The 22,004-nt window shown below is 34.8% G+C and overlaps 1 protein-coding gene across 6 annotated transcripts in view; it reads right to left on the minus strand.

The window, feature by feature from the left end:
• mark3b (MAP/microtubule affinity-regulating kinase 3b) overlaps positions 1–21,308 on the minus strand; it is a 124,509-nt gene extending 103,201 nt beyond the window's left edge. For 4 of the 6 annotated variants that reach the window (XM_056480754.1, XM_056480751.1, XM_056480752.1 and 1 more), the window contains exons 1-2: positions 20,676–21,308; positions 1,595–1,783 (exon numbers count right to left, since the gene is read on the minus strand). In XM_056480754.1, coding sequence (XP_056336729.1) covers positions 1,595–1,783; positions 20,676–20,726 — 240 coding nt within the window. In that variant the 5' untranslated portion in view covers positions 20,727–21,308. The remainder of the gene's footprint in view (positions 1–1,594; positions 1,784–20,675) is intronic. The other 2 variants (XM_056480756.1, XM_056480755.1) reach the window with 1 other exon arrangement.
• Between the last annotated feature and the right edge of the window lie 696 nt (positions 21,309–22,004).

Consider the following 22,004-nt stretch of genomic DNA (forward strand, 5'->3'; position numbering starts at 1 on the left):
GAAAAAAATACATTTTAATGCCTTGTTCAAAGAGGTTGGAGAAGAAGCCAATAAAAGAGCATGATGATTATATGTACTCAACTCAGCATTAGATTTTATAGCATTGTTGTGTTATATAATGTACAGCAGTGGAAAAAGCTCCACTGAAAATATTTCTTAAAGAACATTCCTCCTTTTTTGAAAATAGGTTGATTTTTAATCTTTCTTTGAGGTAAACAGTTGAGTTTTACCATTCTTAAATCCATACAGTCAATCTAATAGCCTGTTTCCATTGAGTGGTACGGTACGGTATGTGTAAGACCGTTTCCACTGTCAAAAGGTATCTAAAAGCAAACCGTACCATACCACTTTTTTGGGTACCCTTTCAGAAGGATACCTAGCACAACTAAAGGGTACCAAAAGGCGGAGCAAGACACGCAACTGAAGGCTATTGGTTTACAGAGATACGTCACTCACTCGTGCAACAAGCCAAGAGAACGAAATAAATTAACCGCTTTGTGCGTGATTATTGAAGTGTTTCTGACACCCAATCCTTTCAGAAACGAACAAATGTGAGGGTGACGCGTGAAAAAACAAAGGATAAGCCCCCCCCCAAAAACAAACAAAAGGAGCAAATGACACTTTCAGCAACCTAAAACATGAATAAACTGCTCATCACCTTCTGGACTATTATGACTTGACAGTCTGAACAAGACGTTACTTGTGCTGGTGAAGATTAAAGAAGCAAATGAGAGGTTTGCACTGACTGTGGGCTATATTTCGTGTTGTTTTGAACCCAAATAAGGACTAAATGTATGCTGTGTGTAGTTTTTCTGTAAGTGGTATATATATATATATATGTATGTATGTATGTATGTATGTATGTATGTATGTATGTGTAAAAAAAAAAGAAAGCAAGAAAGAATATTTAATTTAACCCCTTCTTGTTCCACAGTTTGAGTTCAGAATTGAAAATGATATGATATTTGCATTTGATATTACGTTAAGAAAATAAAATGCAGTACATATTGAATCTTTTTACGTATCACCCGTTGGGTGGTGTCAGTTAAAGTTCACCCAAAAATAAAAAATAACTCATTTACTCGATTTATTTCTTCTGTTTAACACAAAAGCTGGTTGCTCAGACCCACTGAATTCTGTTTATTTATTTATTTGTGCATTTACACATTAATGCCATATCAGCAAAATTGGCTTACAATTTATAACATGCAATTATATCAGTTTCGTAATAAACATTCATTATACAAAAAAACATACAAACAACAACAACAACGCTGAAGAGTCATATACAATCTTTTAGTTTGAATAATGATAAATATTTTTCAATTCCTCCAGAAGACACCTTTTTAAACCTTTCCCTTTAAATATTTCCTGAATCAAAACGTTCATTGAATTCCATAGTGAGAAAAGATAATTATGAACGTCAGTGGGTGCTAGCTACCAGCATTTTTCAAAATATCTGCTTTAGTGTTGAACAGAAGAAACTCAGATCTAGTAAAGTGTTACAAATGATGACAATTTTCATTTTGGGGTGAAACAGCACATCTTCATTTCTTATCTGTTAATCTTAGAGTGAAAATATGCTCCTGCTCACCTCTCGTCCTGTGAGAATGTGTCGTGCCAATTTGACCTTGGCAAAGTTGCCCTTGCCGATGGTTTTGAGGAGCCGGTAGTTGCCGATATGTGGCTCATCGGCACAAGAGGCAATGGAGTTTCGACAGCGAGCGCCCGAGCGCCCGGGACGAGACGCCACTTCATTACGCCCATCTGTGTGTGATGTGTGCTAGAGATGCAAAGGAGAATAAACAAAAGAGAATGAGTAAACACAAATTCATGTTCAAATGTTGGAAAGAAATCTATTTTTTTTCAACAAAGATGCATTTAATTTAGGCCTGCATCCTATTGAAAAAAATCTGACATTTCGATGTTTTGTTTTGCTGCGATTATATATTGCGATATGAATATAATTTCACCAGATAAATTGAATTCCCTCCTCTATTTGGAAAGATATAATTTATTCAGATCGACTGGGGTGATCAAGTCTTTTTCTATCATAAAATAAAATAAATTCCGCAGGAAACCAACGCGAACATGCAAACTCAAACGATATATCGTTTAACCCCAATTAAATTAATATATGTATAATGGTTTAAAGTATTAATTGAAGTATTTTAAAATGCGTATTGATTGAAACTGATAAAATACACATAAATACAGATCCTGAAAAATTGTATTACGATTACCACAAAAATAGTAAGCAGCACTGTATAATAATACTAAAAATGTTTCTTGGATCATGCGACACAATACTAGTGTGATTATGCGGTAAATGTAGCACTGACATCAAGAATAAGTCATATTTTAACAGATAATATCAAAATAATAACATTTCTCATACGTTCATGTTTTCAAAATACATTTGATGGCAAAATTATGAGCCCTGTCAAATTGTAATTCCTTTTCAAATAATTCCCAAGTGATGATCAATGATAGATCAAGGAAATTTCTTTGAAAAATCTCTTTCCTATAAGATTTTTTTTCGTATGGAGAAAGTCTTGTTTCTTTTAGTTTGGAATAAAATTAGTACAAAATAATTACATTTTTAAAAAATAAATTTTAAAGGTCAATATTATTAGGCTAGTTAACCCAATTAAGCCTTTTAATTGCACTTTAAGCTCAATAGTAGTATCTTGCAAAAGAACTATACTGCAAAATCCAAGAAGTTAAGGCAACTCAAACCATTTGAGGAAACTGATTCCAACAAACCATTTAAGTTCAAAAACTAATCTATATGAGTACTGTGAACTTAATCTGCTTGAAGCAATTTGAGCACAGTGAATCCCAATAAATGAAGAGAACTCAAAACAAATAAGTACTGTAAAACCCGATAAGTTAAAGTAACTCAAACCGTTAGAGAAAACCGATTACTACAAACCATTTGAGTAAAAAAAAACTAATCTATATGAGTACTGTGAACTTAGTCTCTTTAAGTTGAAGCAATGAGATATTTAATTAACTCATTACTGCTGGGTTTTATAGTGTAGTAAAATATTAATTTTACAAGTTTTAAATATTAATAAAAAATTCCGCAGCAGAGTTAATAATTTTGCCTTCAACTGTATATCTCTGATCAAATAAATGAGACAATTTAAGCATCTCAAAAATAGAACTGATGTCATTCTTGTGTCTCAAAGCATCCTATATATCCCTTTACCATCCTATATAATCAGATGAAATGGTCAGAACATGTGAGAAAAGTCTAATCGTTTTGGAGATTTCTGTATGGCATGTTTGTTGCGTTAGCCTGACAGCCATAAAATAAGAGGCAAACGAAAACATAGGGAACGTCAAACACTGTTTGCATGAAGATATTTGAACCTGACAACCTCAAAGAGGAGCTTCACCGGGGGAAATATCTTCATTTCCTCTCTGCAAGGATATATATCTGTGAACTGAGGCAGTCAAAGAGTTTTGGTCTACATCTGTTTGTGCTACAGTTGTTTGGTGCCTCTAAAAAATCTCCCCACATAGGAAGAGAGACGTATAAATAATGTAATCTGGACAAACTGTCAGACGGTTTCCTGGATTTCTGTTTCGACTTCCTCTTTCCCTGAACAAAATACTAGAGCTGCATCCTTTTAGAAACTGAGAGAAGTGCTTTTAAGAGCTGAATGTTGCTTTCTGCTTTGAAAGTATTATTAGACAGTCACATATAATTAAAAGCAATGTCCTTTTGTAGGAATGGGCAACACTGCTTAAGTGCCACATTTATTTTATGGTTCCTAATTGCGTTTTGAAGGTCTCTTACAATATTTATATCCAACAAAAAAAACAAAAAAGCATTTTATGTTCTTATTATATACAGTTGCAGTCCAAAAAAATTCTTTTTCAAATATTTTCCAAACAATGTTTAATAGCGCGAGGAATTTTTCACAGCATTTCCTCTAATTTTTTTCTTCTGGAGAAAGTCTAATTTGTTTTATTTCGGCTAGAATAAAAGCAGTTTTAAAATTTTTAAAAAGCATTTTAAGGTCAATATTATTTGTGTCCTTAAGCAATATAATTTTTTCAACTGTCTACAGAACAAACTATTGTTATACAATAACTTGCCTAATTAGCCTAACCTGCCTAATTCACCTTAAGCCTTTAAGGCCCAAACCCAATTCTACCCCTTAAGCAGGTCCCACACCGAAAGCTCTGCGACGTGGCGTGCACATGACAGTTAAAAGTATCACACACCAGACGCGCACATTCGCATGATATTTAACAAGAAACTAATCAGATGGCGTTCTGTGTTGTGCGGCAGAAAAATGAACAGTGTCCTGAGTCGTGACTGGGCGCCATGGACAGCCGCCGACAGGCGCTGACTTGCGGCGCTGGTGTGTGTACCCTGATAGAAACCTATGTTTAGAATTCTGAAATGTATGTTGCTGCGTGGCGGTACGCGGCGTGCCACCGAGCGGCGCTTCTGGTGTGCGACCTGCTTTAGCCCTTTCCCTTAACCCTCGTTTTGCACGTTCCCATGAAGGGGTAGGGGTGTCCCAATTCTCTTTAGCTTGAAGGCGAAGGGCTAAGGGCAAGGAGTAGATAGCCTAGTATAGTAGAGAACCACACTCGAAACCAAGGGGTAAGACATTTTCCCAGAATACACCAGCTACAACGGCAGCATAGCTGCACTCAGAAGAAAGGAGATCCACAAATTAGTATTTTTTTGTCATTATTACAAATTTTTACAACAAACAAGCACATGTTATAATATATTCATAACCACGTTCATGTTTTATTACCATGCTTTTTAAAAAACCATCTATAATCCATAATAACTCTTGTACAGCACAACATTCTGACACTCGAACACCCTGTCAGAAAAGTCTAATGGCTGGGAATGAGCTTGTTACAGTGTCTGCTATAATGTTAATGTTGTTTTTGGCACTGTCTATACCATTACATTGCTTTGTGGTCATTATTTGGTGTTGCGCAAAGAACTGCACAACATTTTTTTAATGTTTTTTTTTACTTTATTTCTTAAGGAAGAAAGAAGATAAATAACACAATAACATCAGAACTTAAATGAACAGTTGACTGGTCATATACATGTCTCCACAAGTCACATTCACAAATACACAAAGATCAGTTTACACAACGTAAAGGCATAAGCACAATCCATTTCTACCAATATTGCAGGTATTTGTCCATTTGTAGGTTTAATGAAAACGTCATCCTCTCCATATTTTGAACATTACAATATCCAACCAATCAGAATTTGTAGAGGGTTTAAGTTGTGGCTACTTTCGAGTTAAGGCTGATTTATAGATCTTCTTCTTGGAATGCAAAATTACCCATTATGCTTTGCGTGTACACGCAAGGAGGATGCTTCGTACTTCTGGTCGGCAGCTTGATTCGTATAAACGGTTACATTCGGACAGCTTTGGAATGATAGTTTTAATCTATTTTGCTTGCTTTTACTATCTTTGACCTAATACTGTTGTTGATCAGCGTCACCTGCTGGACTGATCATTTAAAAAAATTTAATGGAATGGAAAACTACTGCTACGATTTTTCCCAAAGTTTTCCCTCGTTGTCAGATGGCATCTTGTGCCGTTTAAATGAAGTCTCGTCATCGCTAAAGTCAACATTTTCGCTTTCTTTCAAATATATAACCATCCCAAACTAATGTAACTCACCAAAATGTTTGACACACGTAACCTGTATTGTCTCACTGACACATTGATTGAGACTTGCAGAGTGAAAATAAAGTGACAATTTCAAATGACAGAAAAACACATACCATGGTAAATACTACATAATACAAACGAACTAAATGAAGCATAACTGCTCCCGATTAGAATCAACAAGCAAAACAGCCAGAATAGTATCAGTAACAGACATTTATTGGTCATTTTTGGAAATTGCATGGCTTACATACCTGCTAGATTCATGCCAGTAATATGGTTTGCTCTTTATAAAGCAGTGAGGTATTGTTTATGTGTTTATTAAAGAGCTACGGAGTATAGTATAACAGCTGACAGGTGGGGAACACTGACTCTATATTTTAGCATGTGATCTGACGGCAGACACCGAATTAGGAAAGCGTTTTTCTCTCACACTTAAACAGCATCTGACAGAAGTATAAGAACTTTAACACACATCTTTCTTTCAAAATAAAAGTTTTGCCTCACAAAAAGACTGCCACTGAAAAATGTATTAACACCCAGTTGAGAAACGCTGCCCTGGATGATGACAATTCTTAAAGGAAGTTCTAAACACCTTACCAGAAAGTGCTGGTCACTATGGCGCCCTCCATGAAGGAATGAAAAAAAAGTATCTATACTTCTGCATCATGCATATGCATATGGTCCGACGTAGCCTTCGCACTCGCAGATCCCTCGCTGTTGCTGAAGCTAAAACGCAACCCTCAAAAAAATGTAACTACATGTCGCAACGACACGTAGCACAAGCTCTATGATTGATCAGCTTGGTAGCGCTGACGTGGGTGGGCAGTGCGGACAGCCGCAAGCGCGATGGAGCAAGTGTTTACAAGTGTCGAGTCCCGTGAAGAAGCTCGAGATGGAAACTTTTGTTTTTTGTTTACCTTATAATTAGAGTCTCCGCCTCTGAATGAGCAAATTTTAGCTACCTGTACATTAAGGTAGCGTTCAGAAAAAACAAATTACCCATGAAGAAACTCGACGCAGAGGAACATAAAAACCTACAGCTAGCTAGCATTTCGAGAGTGTTATTGCAGGGCAACACAAACAGCAGGTAGAAGTATAAAAGCACGAGTACGCACAAGACATGCGCGTTGACTCGATGCAGAAGTATAAATCACCATTTACAGTTTTCAATATTTTTAATATGTCTTTTACCATTAGGTTGGCTGCTATATCTCCCAAGTAAATAAAATAATCCTAATAAAAACAACAAAAATTGTTGCAGTCATACTGCCTCCTAGTGTTCATTTCACCCACAAACTGCAGTCAAACCAAGCGGCAACCTCCCGCTCACCCTCAGGAAGCCAATACGGAAGTAACTAAAACTGCAATTGATCAACTCACTATTAGGGGCTGGCTCCAGGAAATCCAGATGATTTCTGACTGCAATGGTAAATTGGCCAATTTTACAGCTGATAAAAACATGTTTACAGCCTGGTACAAAAGATGGTTTTGGTGCATATAGCTAATATTACTCTTCATGACAACTGTGAGGGGGTGAATTTTTTTATAACTCATCCGTTTCATTTTTATCAAGTTTTATTAAGCCTGCATAATTAAGGGCGTGGCCACTTGAGTGACAGTCTTGCTGCTCGCTGTTTCGTCACCTCAGCTGATTCCGGCTGATTAACCTCTGAACTCGGTATATTGACCTTATTCTACAATGCAGAAGTGCGCTCGTTTAAACGATTGTTTTAGAACTTCCGATTCAGTTGCTTCTGGGAGAAATGACTAGGAATAATAAAAGGAATTAAAAAAAACAGTCAAACTACTTGCACTACAAAAAAAGTGTTTGCAATACTATACAGAAAAAAGTAGAATATAATAATAAAATATCAGTTTGCAACATCAAGAAGCAAAATTAGCTGTTTTTAACGTCTAAAAATGAATGGAAGCGAATGAAACAGGAAGTCTCGAGCCAAAAAGATTCAAACGACTGCGTTTCATACATACGCGAAGAATAAGATGAATACATCATATTTTTGTTTTGTTTAATAATCTTTACACAGTCAGTTGCCTTTTGGAAATATTTCCTGCAATTATCAGATACTATAGCATGCTGTGTGCACTTAAATGTGCCCACAAATGCCTTCATTTCCCAAGTGAGTGAAATTACTTTAGCAATGAGTGAGTGAAAAACTTTAAAAATCTCTATAAATTATTTGTTGTTTAGATCATTTATCATTTTCTTTATACCTGTAATACACTCCAGAATCAGACAGATTGATTAGTTGTAGGCTATTGAACTGTCATCTGAAACGTTGTCATACAGTGTTATGCCTGGACTTCATCAATAGCCTTGCATTTACTAACACAGACTGTATTTTAAGTGTTTGAAAGTAATTTGCGTTTTTCTCCTGTAAAAAACATCATAAGAACAATGTTTACTGGCTCAATGTATTACAACAGTGTTTTTAAAGAACTAAACACTTTATTGATATAGTGTACAACCAAGCAAATGCTGCAAAAACACAAACGAGTTGCAGGTAATGAAGTATTAAGCGTTTCCCCCATAGAAAAGTCTGTCTAAGCAAAATTCCAGCGTGCATCTGTAGCTCCGCCTCTTTGCCCTTGTTTGGTATCCCCGGTCGGTGCTATGACGCGCAAACAAAATGGCGACAGTACTAGGTCCATATCTTTTACAGACTATGAGTCAAGCGTATGTTTAAATATGTTTTTGTGGTTCCACAAAAATTGACTTGCATTTTAGACAATAATGAGAAGTCTAGTTTATTTTACCAGCTCTCAAACTGCAGCTCGAGTCAAACAGCAATGCTCAAGAAACGCCTCACTGAATCAATAACTGTAATGGATGAGCGACGATAATTAGTTCCCATGCTTGTAGAAATCTATTAAAACCTGTCATCATCAACACACAAACAAGACAGAGATGACACCACAATGAAGACTCATCTATGATATGTTTTTTCGAGCAGCATGTCGGTCCATCTGGAACAGAGGGACTTAAATTAGCCCACAAAAGAGCTCAGACAGACATCTTAATAATAATATCCAATGTGGATGAACAGACGTGCACTGTCAGGATGAGGATAAATGAACAAGGTCTCTAAACACAGGCTGAAGGAAATGAGGTATGAGATGGTTTGAGACTGAAACGATACCTGAGAGGAGACAGATCGACAAGATGTTGCCAGCATCACTGTGAGTCACGCTATGAAAAGAGCTCAAGTGATTTCATATTGGGAAGTGCTAGTAGATCTGGGTCAACACTGCTTTTGAAAGCCTTTCTTTCTAGCTTCTATACACTGTAAAACTGAACTGCGAAATTAATCAGTTCTTTTCACTCGCATATTTAACAAAATTTCACTGTACTTATTTGAGAAATATAACAAGAACTTTTAAAGGGCACCTATTTTACCCCCTTTTCAAGATTTAAGACAAGGCTTTTGTGTCTCCAGAATGTGTCTGCAGAGTTTCAGCTCCAGGTTAAACTACTGCTTCAAGCTACAGAACGAGGTTTAGGGTTGAAACAGAAGCTCATAAAGGCCTCAAACATTATAAAGCGGCAGTGAATCAATGATTTAAGCATCAGCACCATCCAACAATGAATCACATGAAAGCAATAACGCTATAGAAAGATCAGCCTATTTTCAAAATCAATATCCATTTAGATGTGTTACCACAAAATAACATTGGATGAAAGAAGTGGATGCTTCACTGTTGCACATTTATTTATTTGATTTATCCTGACCCATTAAAAAGGGCATCTTTTTAAATGATTTTTGGTTTAGTTTACAAAGCATGGATTTCATTTTTTAAAATCCAAATATTTTCTGTGTGTGTATATATATTTATATATAAATGAATGAATAAATATGTATATAAATACAATCACCGGCCACTTTATTAGGTACACTTGTCCAATTGCATATTGATGCAAATTTCTAATAAGCCAATCACATGGCAGCAACTCAATGCATTTAAACATGTGGGCATGGTCAAGACGATCTACTCAGTTCAAGCCGAGCATCAGAATCAGAAAGAAAGGTGATTTAAGTGACTTTGAATGTGGCATGGTTGTTGGTGCCAAACAGGCTGGTCTGAGTATTTCAGAAACTGCTGATCTACCGGGATTTTCACGCACAACCATTTCTAGGGTTTACAAAGAATGGTCAGAAAAAAAAATAAAAATATCCAGTGAGCGGCAGTTCTTCGGGTGCAAATGCCTTGTTGATGCCAGAGGTCAGAGGAGAATGGCCAGACTCATTCAGCTGAATAAAAGTCAACTGTGACACAAATAACCACTCGTTACAATCGAGGTATGCAGAAGAGAATTTCTGAACAAACAACACGTCAAACCTTAAGGCAGATGGGCTACAGCAGGAGAAGACCACACTGGGTGACGCATGTTATAAAGCTCGAATCATCTCAGACTGGTTTCTTGAACATGACAATGAGTTCACTGTACTCAAATGGCCACTACAGTCACCAGAACTCAATCCAATAGAGCTTTGCGATGTGGTAGAACGTATATATATATATATATATATATATATATATATATATATATATATATATATATATATATATATATATATATATATATATATATATAATTTTTTTTTTTAAATACTCTAATGGTAATCAAGGCTACATTTAATTGATCAAAACAACAGTAAAACATTCATATTCTAATATAGTTTTTATTTTTAAGTTCTCTGAATTAATATTTAAAAACATTTAATTTATTTCTGTGATGAAATGTTGAATTTTCAGAATAAATGCTTTAAGTGAGCTTAAGAAACATTCCTTATTTTATCAATGACACATTTTTTGATCGTTACAATTCTTTTCAACATCACATTTCAATCATTATACTGTCTCTTTGACAATTTAATGTGTTTATGAATAAAGTTTCTGAACAGCAGTGGGTATATTCAACTGATAACTTCTATGACGCATCTTGTTTTGAGATACATGATGGACCCACTAGTCTGGGACTCATTAACATTTGGTTATTAAAATCCCCCACATATTAAAAGATACTAATAACAGGAATAAACGAATTAAGACAAAAGCCATTAGAGGACCTGCTCACAAACTATAGTTCCTAATATGGAGAACACAATACCAGTTCCCATTATTAATCCTTGAGCCACAACAATTTCCATTATTACAATAATTTCTTAAAAGATGCTTCTGGTATTATTGTGAATGAATAATCAGGGCTCTACTGTGTGATCATTTCAGTCTCAAATGTGACTGAAAAATTCTCTCTGAATCAGAGTTCATGAACCATTATATTAAAAACTATTTTATTTAAAAAAACTACAATATCGAATGGCATTCTTATGAATTTAGCATACCATACATTAAAAAACATTGAAGTTTCTTAGGTTGTTATCAGTCTTTCGAAAGCTGCCTAAAAAAGTAATTTTGTCATGATGAAATTTAATTTTACCTTCAAACTTCTGCTCAGTACAGTTAGTTTCAAGTTTCATGTCTGCTGATCATTCGCATAAGCTTGTGGGATGTAATCTGCCACTTACATACACAGCAGAAAAAAAGCAAAGAAGAACAAAATTTATTTTGTAAAAGGTTAGTTAATGTCTAGCGGTCAGATTGGTTCAATTTATAGCGGGGAAAATAAGTATTGAACACGTCACAATTTTTCTCAGAAAACATATTTCTTAACGTGCTGTTGACTTGACATTTTCCCCAGATGTTGGTAAATCCATATTTGTTATTTATTGAAATGAGGCGGGGAAAAAGTATTGAACACATGAAGAAAGTGAGGTGCAGAAAGGCAGTGAAAGCCCAGACAGCAGCTGAAATTTCTCAGTAGTTCTTCATCAACCCTCTGCTCTTCGTCAGTGTAAATGAATATTAGCTGCTTCAGTCCAACATCAACATGTTTGAGTTTTCGCCAAAATCTGGTTCAATTCCATGTAAACAGCTCAACAGAAAAATAATTCCTAGGAAAATACATGACATGATACTAACTTTTCCTGCTGTAGCTCAAACATTTAAATCATTTGTAAAAAAAAATAAATAAATAAATAAAATTTGTCTTTTTCATATTCTAATGGTTTGTACTTCATCCCTGTTTACCTTCAGATTTTATTAATACCTTCTATGATATCTTTATTTCCTAAATTATCTTATTTCATTGCTGCAATACATATAAATGTAATTTCCCTGTCTAATATTTGTAGGTTAATCCCAGTTAGACTTACTACTGATAGCATTTTGCTAGGGATGCATCGATTAATCGGTGACCATATCAATATCGGCAGATAATTAATATTTTTTTCATTTATTAACGTTATTAGTCCAATAGCAAAATAGGGTCAATATCTTTAAGCTGACAAATTATGTATTATTTAGGCTTGTTGAACCACTTCACATACGTGCTGCCTCCCAATGTTTTACTGTTTTACTGATATTTTGCTTTTGGTTAATGTTTAGTGGCTTTGCTGCTTTATTTATGGATTTTCTTTTTTAGGTCAGACAGCAGAATTTATTTATATAAAAGAAAGGTGGCCATTAAAAAGTATAGCTTATTAATAGAGAGAGATCAGAGACCAGTTCAAACTCAATATCTTTAAGTCCATAAATTATGTGTTTCTGCTGGTTGAACCACTTCACATGCTCGCTGCCATGCAACTATTTAATTATTTTACTGATTTTGGTTAATTTTCAATGACTTTTTTAATGGTTTTTTTATTTAAGGATTGTTTTAAATCACACAGTAGATTTTACTTGTATATCCCTTACTGTATGTGCTGTTGGGGATGTATTCATCTACTCAGTGATTTTGAGTTTTAATTTAGCCATAACTTTTTCTGTGTTTCATCTAGCAGAATGATTTTTGGTGACAAATCATATTTTGGGAAAATGCTTTGAATTTTTTTTTTTGATTCAATGATAAATTCTGGAATTTCTTTCAACACTCTGGTGCAAATTTCAGCTATTCTTTTCTATGGCCAACTTTCTTTTATCCCTTGTGCACTGTTAAAATTTACAACCTTTTGTTATGTTCGGGATGAAAACATCCACTGATTTATACGGCTGTAAAAATGCATCAGATTAATATTTTTTCTATTTTTTTACATAAATCTGCTAATTAACCTCAGTCCTGCTCAAAACTACTAAATTGTTAAGAATATTAGTGGATTTTAAGTTTTTAATTGCCAATTCGTGAATGATGTCACTGATTTGGAGAAAAAAAAAACACACACAAAACTACTTATTTTCAATATAAAAACTAGTTGTAGACTGGATTTTTAAAAACTTTTTAAATCACAGTCTTGGACAATTTGTAGTTTTGATCAGGACTGAGGTTGATTTATGCAAAAAATATCTGATGCATTTTTACAGCACTTAAATTTAGTGGATGTTTTTATCCCTTGATAAGAAAAGATAGCAAATTTGAACAGTGCACAAGGGATAAAAGAAAGTTGACCATAGAAAAGCATAGCTGATTAATAGAGATCAGAGACCAGTTCAAACTCTTCTGCAGTTAAAGTTTTAGAATAAAATCAGTTGTTCACAGCAAGTGTTTGCCTTTTGTTTTCCCAATCATGCAGAAATTGTAAGAAAAAAATTATTTATCGGTTAATATATCGGATATCTGCCTCCAAATCTACAGAGATATCGGTTATCGGTATCTGCCTCCAAATCTAAAGAGATATCGGTTATCGGTATCTGTCAAAATTTCCAAATAGATGCATTCCTACCTTTTGCAATTCCCTCAGTCAATATGTGTACAGTACATAATTATTTAAGCCAAAAATTCTAATAATAATTTGCATGTGCTCCATTTATTTTAAATTAGGATAACAAATGGTCCTAAAAATGTGCATGTTATTTAAAACACCAACACAAAGAAAGATTAAACAAGCAAATGTACAAGTACCATCCAGCCAATTGCCAATTAAACTTGCTTAGTTTCAATTAAATGAAAGCTTGAAGAAATAAATGAAGTGCTGTGCAAAACAAAACATTTTTTTCCACTCAAAATGGGTTGATTTACATTTACAAAATGAGCTGCAAAAATGACAGCTCACAAAAGTATTAGTAAAAACACCACACACAGTTATACTAGCCAAACCAGTATGATAAAACAGAAAATGTAGCGCTAACATGTTAAGAAGCTGTACAAACCGCATTTTAAATGTTGTTTTCAGAGCATTGTGCCACCCTTTAATTTCTGTGATTCATCCGAGCTTTGTTCCCAGGCTAATCCTGAACCCTAAAACGAGTAATATGGCAAATACTGTTTTGCAACTAAGCTGCAGACTCATGTTAAATAACATCAAAGTAAATAAGAGCTGGTTAACTTAGGAAATATAAAGGTAAAATGTGGCTCAGTGCTGCTTTTACATCATAATTAACAAAACACCAGACATTTAAATCCTAAATGGCTGCATTAAAAACAATTAAGCAAGAAATCAAAAGTTATAACTCAAGTTTCCAGAGCAAATGACTATTTAGGACCATGATAGATCCTTAAAAAGACTGTGCCCTAAATTCTCCCTCTAGGACAAACGCTCTCATCTAGGACATTCTAGCACACAGTAATATTTCTCTATCGCAAGCCACCTAGAAAACAACTGCAGATAAGATCTCAACATAGTTTTTTTTGCTTTAAATGCTTCAGTCTACAAGCATACAGTTAATATCTGATCCAGTGGGCTGACTTTCCTTTTTTACTACACATTTTAAAGGGCGAATCACAATACGCACAATAGCTCCAAGTAAACATTTGCCAAATATTCTGTAAAACCTCAAAGCCTGGACCAGCTTCAAGTGCATTATACACTAAAACCTTCCTAGATCAACAAATCGGCTTCCTTTCTTGACTCTGAATGGCTTTGCGCATATCAAAAGCCCTTTCCCCTTCTATTCTAAATTTAATCAGCCTAATTAGAAAGAGTAATTAGCACTTACTATAGTTATGCGGTGCCTCTTGACAGAGTGGGAGCCCTTCATTCTAGCATTGGCGATCTGAATGGCGTTGAAGCTAACAGTCGGTCTGTTTTTGTGATGCTGACAGCTCATTGATCGCCTGGCACCAACTGATGCTCAGATGAGCATGAAAACATTTCCGACACTTATCATTAGAGGTCCGACGGGTGCAGATGAATTCAGCGCTCTCTCTCTTTTTCTCTAACTCTCTCTCTGGGTACCAAAGAAGGAATTAGTCGTCACTCAAGGACTAACCAGTGGTGAGACTGCATGATCAGGCAGGTAAGGTCTCTTTACTTCACATGTGTGTCCTTTTTCTACCCAATGACGCACAAGAGCCACAGCGCAGGTACAATAAACTTCATTTATATAGCGCTTTTTATAGATTCTCTAACTGAAAGCGCTTTACAAACAAGTGGAGCTTTTAATATTGGAGTATGAATGTTGTTCAAACGCTGCACAAAACTACTGATTGGGTTATTTTTATGCTGTTGTCAAGCAGTGACTACATTTACATGGACATCAGTAGTCAAATTATTTTCCCTAATCTGAATAAGACAATAATATGATTAAGGTGTTCACATGAGTTGCTTTTTGAATGTTCCTTTCATGATCCCGCTTACATGTTATAGCACATAATTCGATTAATGTCAATGCGTCACCAGGCTATCCATATTTCCTCTAGAGTTTTATGTATTTTCAGGCGTGTCATTTTTAATTTGTTGACTTTAACTGCAGTTTGGCACTTTCACTTTCATTCAGGAACATTTCATGCATGCTCCCGTGACAAGCAAGATATTGGATGTTGTTTTAATGGAGTTTGATACCGTATGCAGTATGATGAAAAAAAATCTCTGCATTTCATAATGCAGGTGTCCGTGGTCCTTTACTGACTTAGTAGGTTCAGAGAATAGTGTCAAACAGTCGTGTGTATTAATATCCTGTCGCAAAATGCGTCGAAAATCCAACATGATGGTGACAGTTTGAGCAGTGTTTACATGTCTGCACTGCACTTCAATAATGCGACTAAAATCGGCATACTCCACATGTCTTAATTTCATTTAGGTTTAGTTCGATTATGACCTTAATCAGATTAAATTAATCAAAAATCGTCATTTACATGGTAGACTCTTAATCAGAGTATCGTCTTTATCGTATTAAAACTGGATTGGTGTCCATGTAAACACACTCACTGAAATTAATAATTTAAAATTGATCAATTACTAGTCACATCACTTCTTTTGGAGGTGTCCATGTTGCTGAGCAACGTATATAAATCAATGTGAGGACTTGTGCGCCCGCCTTTACGTTTCTTTCCTGACCTTGAAAGTATAGTTGGCTGAAGCATAGAAAAGCTGACTTAAGATCGTGTGTAGGGTCGAATCGAGATTGCAATCTTTTTTCGATTAATTGTGCAGCTCTAGGTTTGAGCATGCAAAGTTTTGTCGTACGGCACTGCGAAAAGGGGCAGGGTTAAACAAGATGATTAGTAGGGTAGTGACGAGACACGAGATTGGGTTCACAAGAACGAGACGAGATTTTTATAATTTTTTTTTTTGGAATCCTCAATCATGAAATAAAATTTAATTTTTTTTTTTTTTTAAATCCAATATTCAGTGTTACATTCACCCTCACGCTCCATCATAACAAGACAAATTTTCACCTTAATAAGAAAGCTCATCGCAATTTAGTGTCATAGCCTGAGATCTCGTCACACCCCAATGACTAGACTTTAAAAAAGTGAGCAATTGGTCCATATTTTACCAAGAGTTTACCAAGCTTGAACTTTGCAGCGCAGCAACATGCGAAACTTGTCATCCAAGTTTGCGTTTCCGGTCTGCTACTTTCGCATACATATGAATGGAAGTCTATGGGGAGAAAAGTGTAGTCTGACCGCAGCTCTACATTCTCAAAATGCTATTCCACTGGAGCAGAAATACTGTTTTACATTATAAAATACAGAGATACACATTGTATCTCTGACAGAAATAGAGTTATAAAGTATCATTATATAGTGGAAGTCAAAGTAGTCAGCACTCGACATGAGACAGTAAATCTAAGGGACCATAAAAATAATGTGACACCATAAAATACTATATTCTATCAATCTAATGCAAACTGTTACACCGTTTTTGAAACAAAAAAAATTATTAGGATTACTTGTTATTTATTTTACAATGGTATGGAAACTATTTCACACTATAGTATCCACTGTTACATTGTACATCTGTAGAAGAAACATAGCTAAATATCAGTGTAAATGAAGCACATTGTAACAATATCACTTCAGCAGAAATACTGCTACACTGCATCACTCTGAAGCAGTGAAATTTTACATTATGCAAGTGTGTTGGAAATGCAGTTACACAGCTTGTTAGAAAAAAAAAAAAAAAAAAGAAGAAGAAGAAAAAAAAAAAAAAAAAAAATCACTGGTAAAATATATTGTTACAATGTGCCACTGCTACACTATAAACACTATAGTGTTTTGGAACCATACATGAACATCCAGGAACCAAGTGCAGCCACTGTATACATTGTAATATTTGTTAATAGATGTTGCTAGAGCATACTGTAGTTTTATCTTTTGTGAAATAATAAAATGAATACTGTAGTATACTTTACTTTTTACTACAGTAAACTGGTATAATATACACAAGTATGATTGCAGTATAATATATCCTATAGTTGTAAAAACTACAGTATTTGTAATTTTTTTATTTTACTATAGTTGTTGTGCTTGCAGAATTACCATAACAGATTAATTCAAGCATTTCGCTATAGTATAGTTTAAAAACACTATAGTATTTTTCAATAAATTACTATTTATTTTATTTCATATGGGAAAACTGTTACATTTTACCACTATAGTTTCCCCCCCACACAGTAAACAAGTATAATATGCACAAGTACACAAGACGTTTGGCCAGCGGAGAAATTAAAATGATCGTGCCCAACTGAGTCTGGTTTCTCTCAAGGTTTTTTTTCTTTACTTCGCCAATTAGTGAAGTTTTTTCCCTCTCCGCTGTCGTCACTGGCTTGCATGGTTTGGGATCTGTAGAGCTGCGCATCGTTGGATTTGCCCTTCAATATTTGGACTCTCAGTACTGATTATTAAACCACACTGAACTGAGCTAAACTGAACTGAACTTAAACACTAAAAACTGAACTACACTGTTTCAATTTACTATGATCTTTTATGTGAAGCTGCTTTGACACAATCTACAATGTAAAAGTGCTATACAAATAAAGGTGAATTGAATTGAAAGTATAATTGCAGTATAACATACCCTAACGTTGTAAAAACTACAGTATTTGTAAATATTACTATCGTTGTTGTGTAAGAACTACCATAGAATTACCATCAAGCAATTTACTATAGCACTGTTCAAAACACTATAATATTTTATTCCATATAGGAAAATGATTGTATGTTATTACTGTAGTAAAATATGCATGTAGTAATATAGCACATATTTTAAAAAGATAGGCGAAAATTCTAATATATTACTTTTTTACTGCCTATAGAGCACAAATAGTTACAAAAGTAACAATATCAGTCCTGTAGAAAAATCTGATAGTGTATCACTTTGAGGCATCAATGGATATTACATTACAATTGTTGAATTACTTTGTAACGTTTAACTGTTACACTATAGGAAACTATGCTATACTGTCACTGTACATTGTTTAATTAAAAGGGAAATAGGATCACTAATGAACACATTGATACTTTCTCATACGCTCTTGTACACAGCACCCCATAACAATAAACAATGCAATACTTTCTCCATTTGCATTTGTACACAGCACCTTATAACCTGTATATTTATAACAAATCTGTACAATTCAACATCCAGATCTTTTGACTGACTGCATCACAAATTCCTTGTGTGTGAAGCACACTTGGCAATAAAACTGATTCTGATTGTGGTAAATTTGGTTTGATATTTGCACATTCAGACTTTCTCCTTAATAATATAATTTCAGACAAGTATTTGCAAAATCTAAATATGAAAATCATATTAGCAGCCAATGGCTATCAAAGTAAAACAATGTTCACAGTCAATTAAGAAGCGCTAATGTTGTTTTAAAGGCATGCTTGTACAATACTCAAAGTAGCATGATAAACAATAAAGGGTATTAAGTCACTGAATGTATGGCAAGCCGTTTTCACTTTTATTCATTCTCAGGATATGTATTCTTGATATCAACATTCTTGATATCAACAATTCAGTTCTAGATATCAAAAAAAGTAATTGTTGATATCAATATTAGATTTCAACCAGTAACAACGTTAATTCTTGATAGCAATGATGTCACCATTCGCAGAAATACAATTGTTGATATCAAGAATTTATATCCTGTTATCAATAAAAGACAATACGGCTATTCTGGCAAGCCATGTTTACTTTTATTGCTTAACCGGATGTCAATTGTTCATGTCAAGAATTAAATTGTTGATATCAAGAATCCAAATTCTTGATATCAACAACTTAATTGTCAATATCTAGAATGCGAACTGTTTATATCAGGAATTACATTTCCACTAGTGACAATGTTAATCCTTGATATCAACAATTCAGTTTCACCAGTTAAAATGTTCATTCTTGATATCAGTAACTGAATCTCAACTCTTGATATCAACAACTTAATTGTCAATATCTAGAATGCGAACGGTTTATATCAGGAATTACATTTCCACTAGTGACAATGTTAATCCTTGATATCAACAATTCAGTTTCACTAGTTAAAATGTTCATTCTTGATATCAGAAACTGAATTTCAACTAGTAAGAATTATAGTTCTTGATATCTGTAATTGTATTTTCACTAGTTAAATGTCACCATAGACTGCCATTCAAATTTAATTGTTGATATCAAGAATTGATTTCTTACTAGTTAAAAATTCTGTTTTACATATCAGAAATACAATTCTTACTTGTAAAAGAATTTATTTTTGATATCAGTTGTCATATTGATACTAGTGCAAATGTCTATTCTTGATATCAACAATTGAATTGTTACTGGTAAAAATGTAAATTTCTGATATCAAGAACTTAATTTCACTGGTTGAAATGTTAATTATTGATATCTGCAATTATATTTCAACATTTGTTATTTCTGATATCAACAGTTAGGGAAGTAATTTATGATATCTAAATTTACTAATCTCACTAGTAACAATTACATTCATGATTTCAGAAATGAACAGTCACTAGTGACAAACCAATTGTTGATATAAAAAAATGAACATCTTTACTAGTTGAAAAGTATTTCTTGATATCAACAATTTAATTCCTGATATCAACAATTAAATTATTGATATCAACAATTACATTTTTCATATCAACAATTGAATTATTGATATCAAGAATTGCATTTTAAGTAGTAAGAAATCAATTCTTGATATCAACAATTAAATTTGAATGGCAGTCTATAGTGACATTTAACTAGTAAATTCAATTCTTGATATCAAAAATGTAATTCCTGATATCAACAATTAAATTTTTGATATCAAGAACTGAATTGTTTATATCAAGAATGTTGATTGTTGATATCAACAATTGTTGAAATCAAGAATACATATCCTGAGAATGAATTAAAGTCAAAACGGCTTGCCATACTCAATGAGTATTATGACTGAACGAATGTGCGAATATAAACCAACTTTACCTCAATAATGATCACTTCTGCTTCACTGTATCACTTATGCGGGAACATTGTTACTTTGTAACACTGTATCAGAAATATTTGTTACAGGAAGTCGCCTGAGGGTGACTTGACAGTTCTTTTGCGGAGTGAAGCTGCGCGTGAGAGTCACGCCGTCATGCGCCCTGCTGATTATTCCTTTAAAAACTGTCACACCGCGCACTTGCTTACTTACTTGGCGATGTAAAAAAACACACATGACAAACAAACATTCACAACCATTAACAGTTTCATGAACCCATCGCTCTAAAGTTTCCAAGTGCATTAAAATTCGCAAACATAAAATAAATATTGACACTTCAATGAACTCTCTTTTCATACTCACGTTTTCTGTATCTCTCTCATTGACAGTAGGTAGTGGTGTTCTAGTTGACATTTTAATGTGTCTTTATCTCCAAAGTGGACCTGAGTCTGATCACAGCAACCTTCAGTTCGCAGGGTGGACAGCTGCCGGACACCAGCTGATGAAGACCATGGAGTCGATCGACATCCAAACCAGATTCCAGCACGAATAACAGATCCAAGATTAATGCAATAATGTATCCAGACGCATAACGGTACAACAGGTCACCGGCGACACACAGCAGCAACTCTCCACAAAAGATCAGGCAACCGACAGGTCATAACCAAACCATCGTCCTGGATTACTTTAAAAAACTTTGCGAGAAGTGCCTATTGTAAAACTCAAGCACAAACAGTTCTCAGGCCCCCTTAGAAACTGCACACAGCGTTCAGACAAGGAAAAAAGGGGAGGGGGGCGTCCGCTTCAAACCGGTTCTGGGTCTTAATGTAGGTTTTCTGAATGCGCGGTCTCGTTCATGTGCTCCAGACAATCTGCTCTAAATCACTCCAGGTTGATTAAATTCCTCCCATCCCGAAGTGTGGGGCTTTGCCAGTCCAGATAGAGCTCCGTCCAAGATGGCTGCGTGCTGGCTGATGATGCCAAGCCAAACCCAGCGCTGCGCAGCCGGAGGAAGTGAGGACAGAGGCGGCTGCTTGAGCTCATTGGCCGGCGCGCCGCTGTTTGTTGTTGCTGGGGTGATTACTAAGGAGAAAAATGTACCTGTCGCACAAAAAAATGCCCGGCAAAATAACTCAGCGGCTGTGCTCCATCGTCAAATCCCTCATCCGGTGACGATCGTGACCATGAGCATGCAGGAATGTGTGGAAACTCTTATTAGACTGAAATAATTACTTGTTCAAACTACTTATTTAAAACGAGTTGAAAACAACACAATTCTTAAGTTTTTTACGACAACATGTTATGTTAATCTATGTTAATCCACTTAAAAAATTAAGTTATCATTTGTGTTGGGAGTGGGACAATATAAAAGATTTCTGTGGCTTTTTTTTTAAACAGTGAATTTAAAACGATAGTTCACCACAAAATGACATTTCTTTCCATTCATTCATTTTCCATCAGTTTAGTCTCTGATTTATCAGAGGTTGCCACAGCGGAATGAACTGCCAACTATTCCAGCATATGTTTTACGCAGCGGATACATCATCTTCCCAAACTTGTATTAACTTCTTTCTTCTGCAGAGAACAAACTGGTCCCTGATACCTTCCACAGTATTAATTTCTCTATTATAAAGAGAATATAATACAGGTTTGGATTAACTTGAGTGTGAGTATATGACACGTTTTGAGCAA

This window comes from Danio aesculapii, chromosome 20 (assembly GCF_903798145.1).
Source record: "Danio aesculapii chromosome 20, fDanAes4.1, whole genome shotgun sequence".
Taxonomy (NCBI): Eukaryota; Metazoa; Chordata; class Actinopteri; order Cypriniformes; family Danionidae; genus Danio; species Danio aesculapii.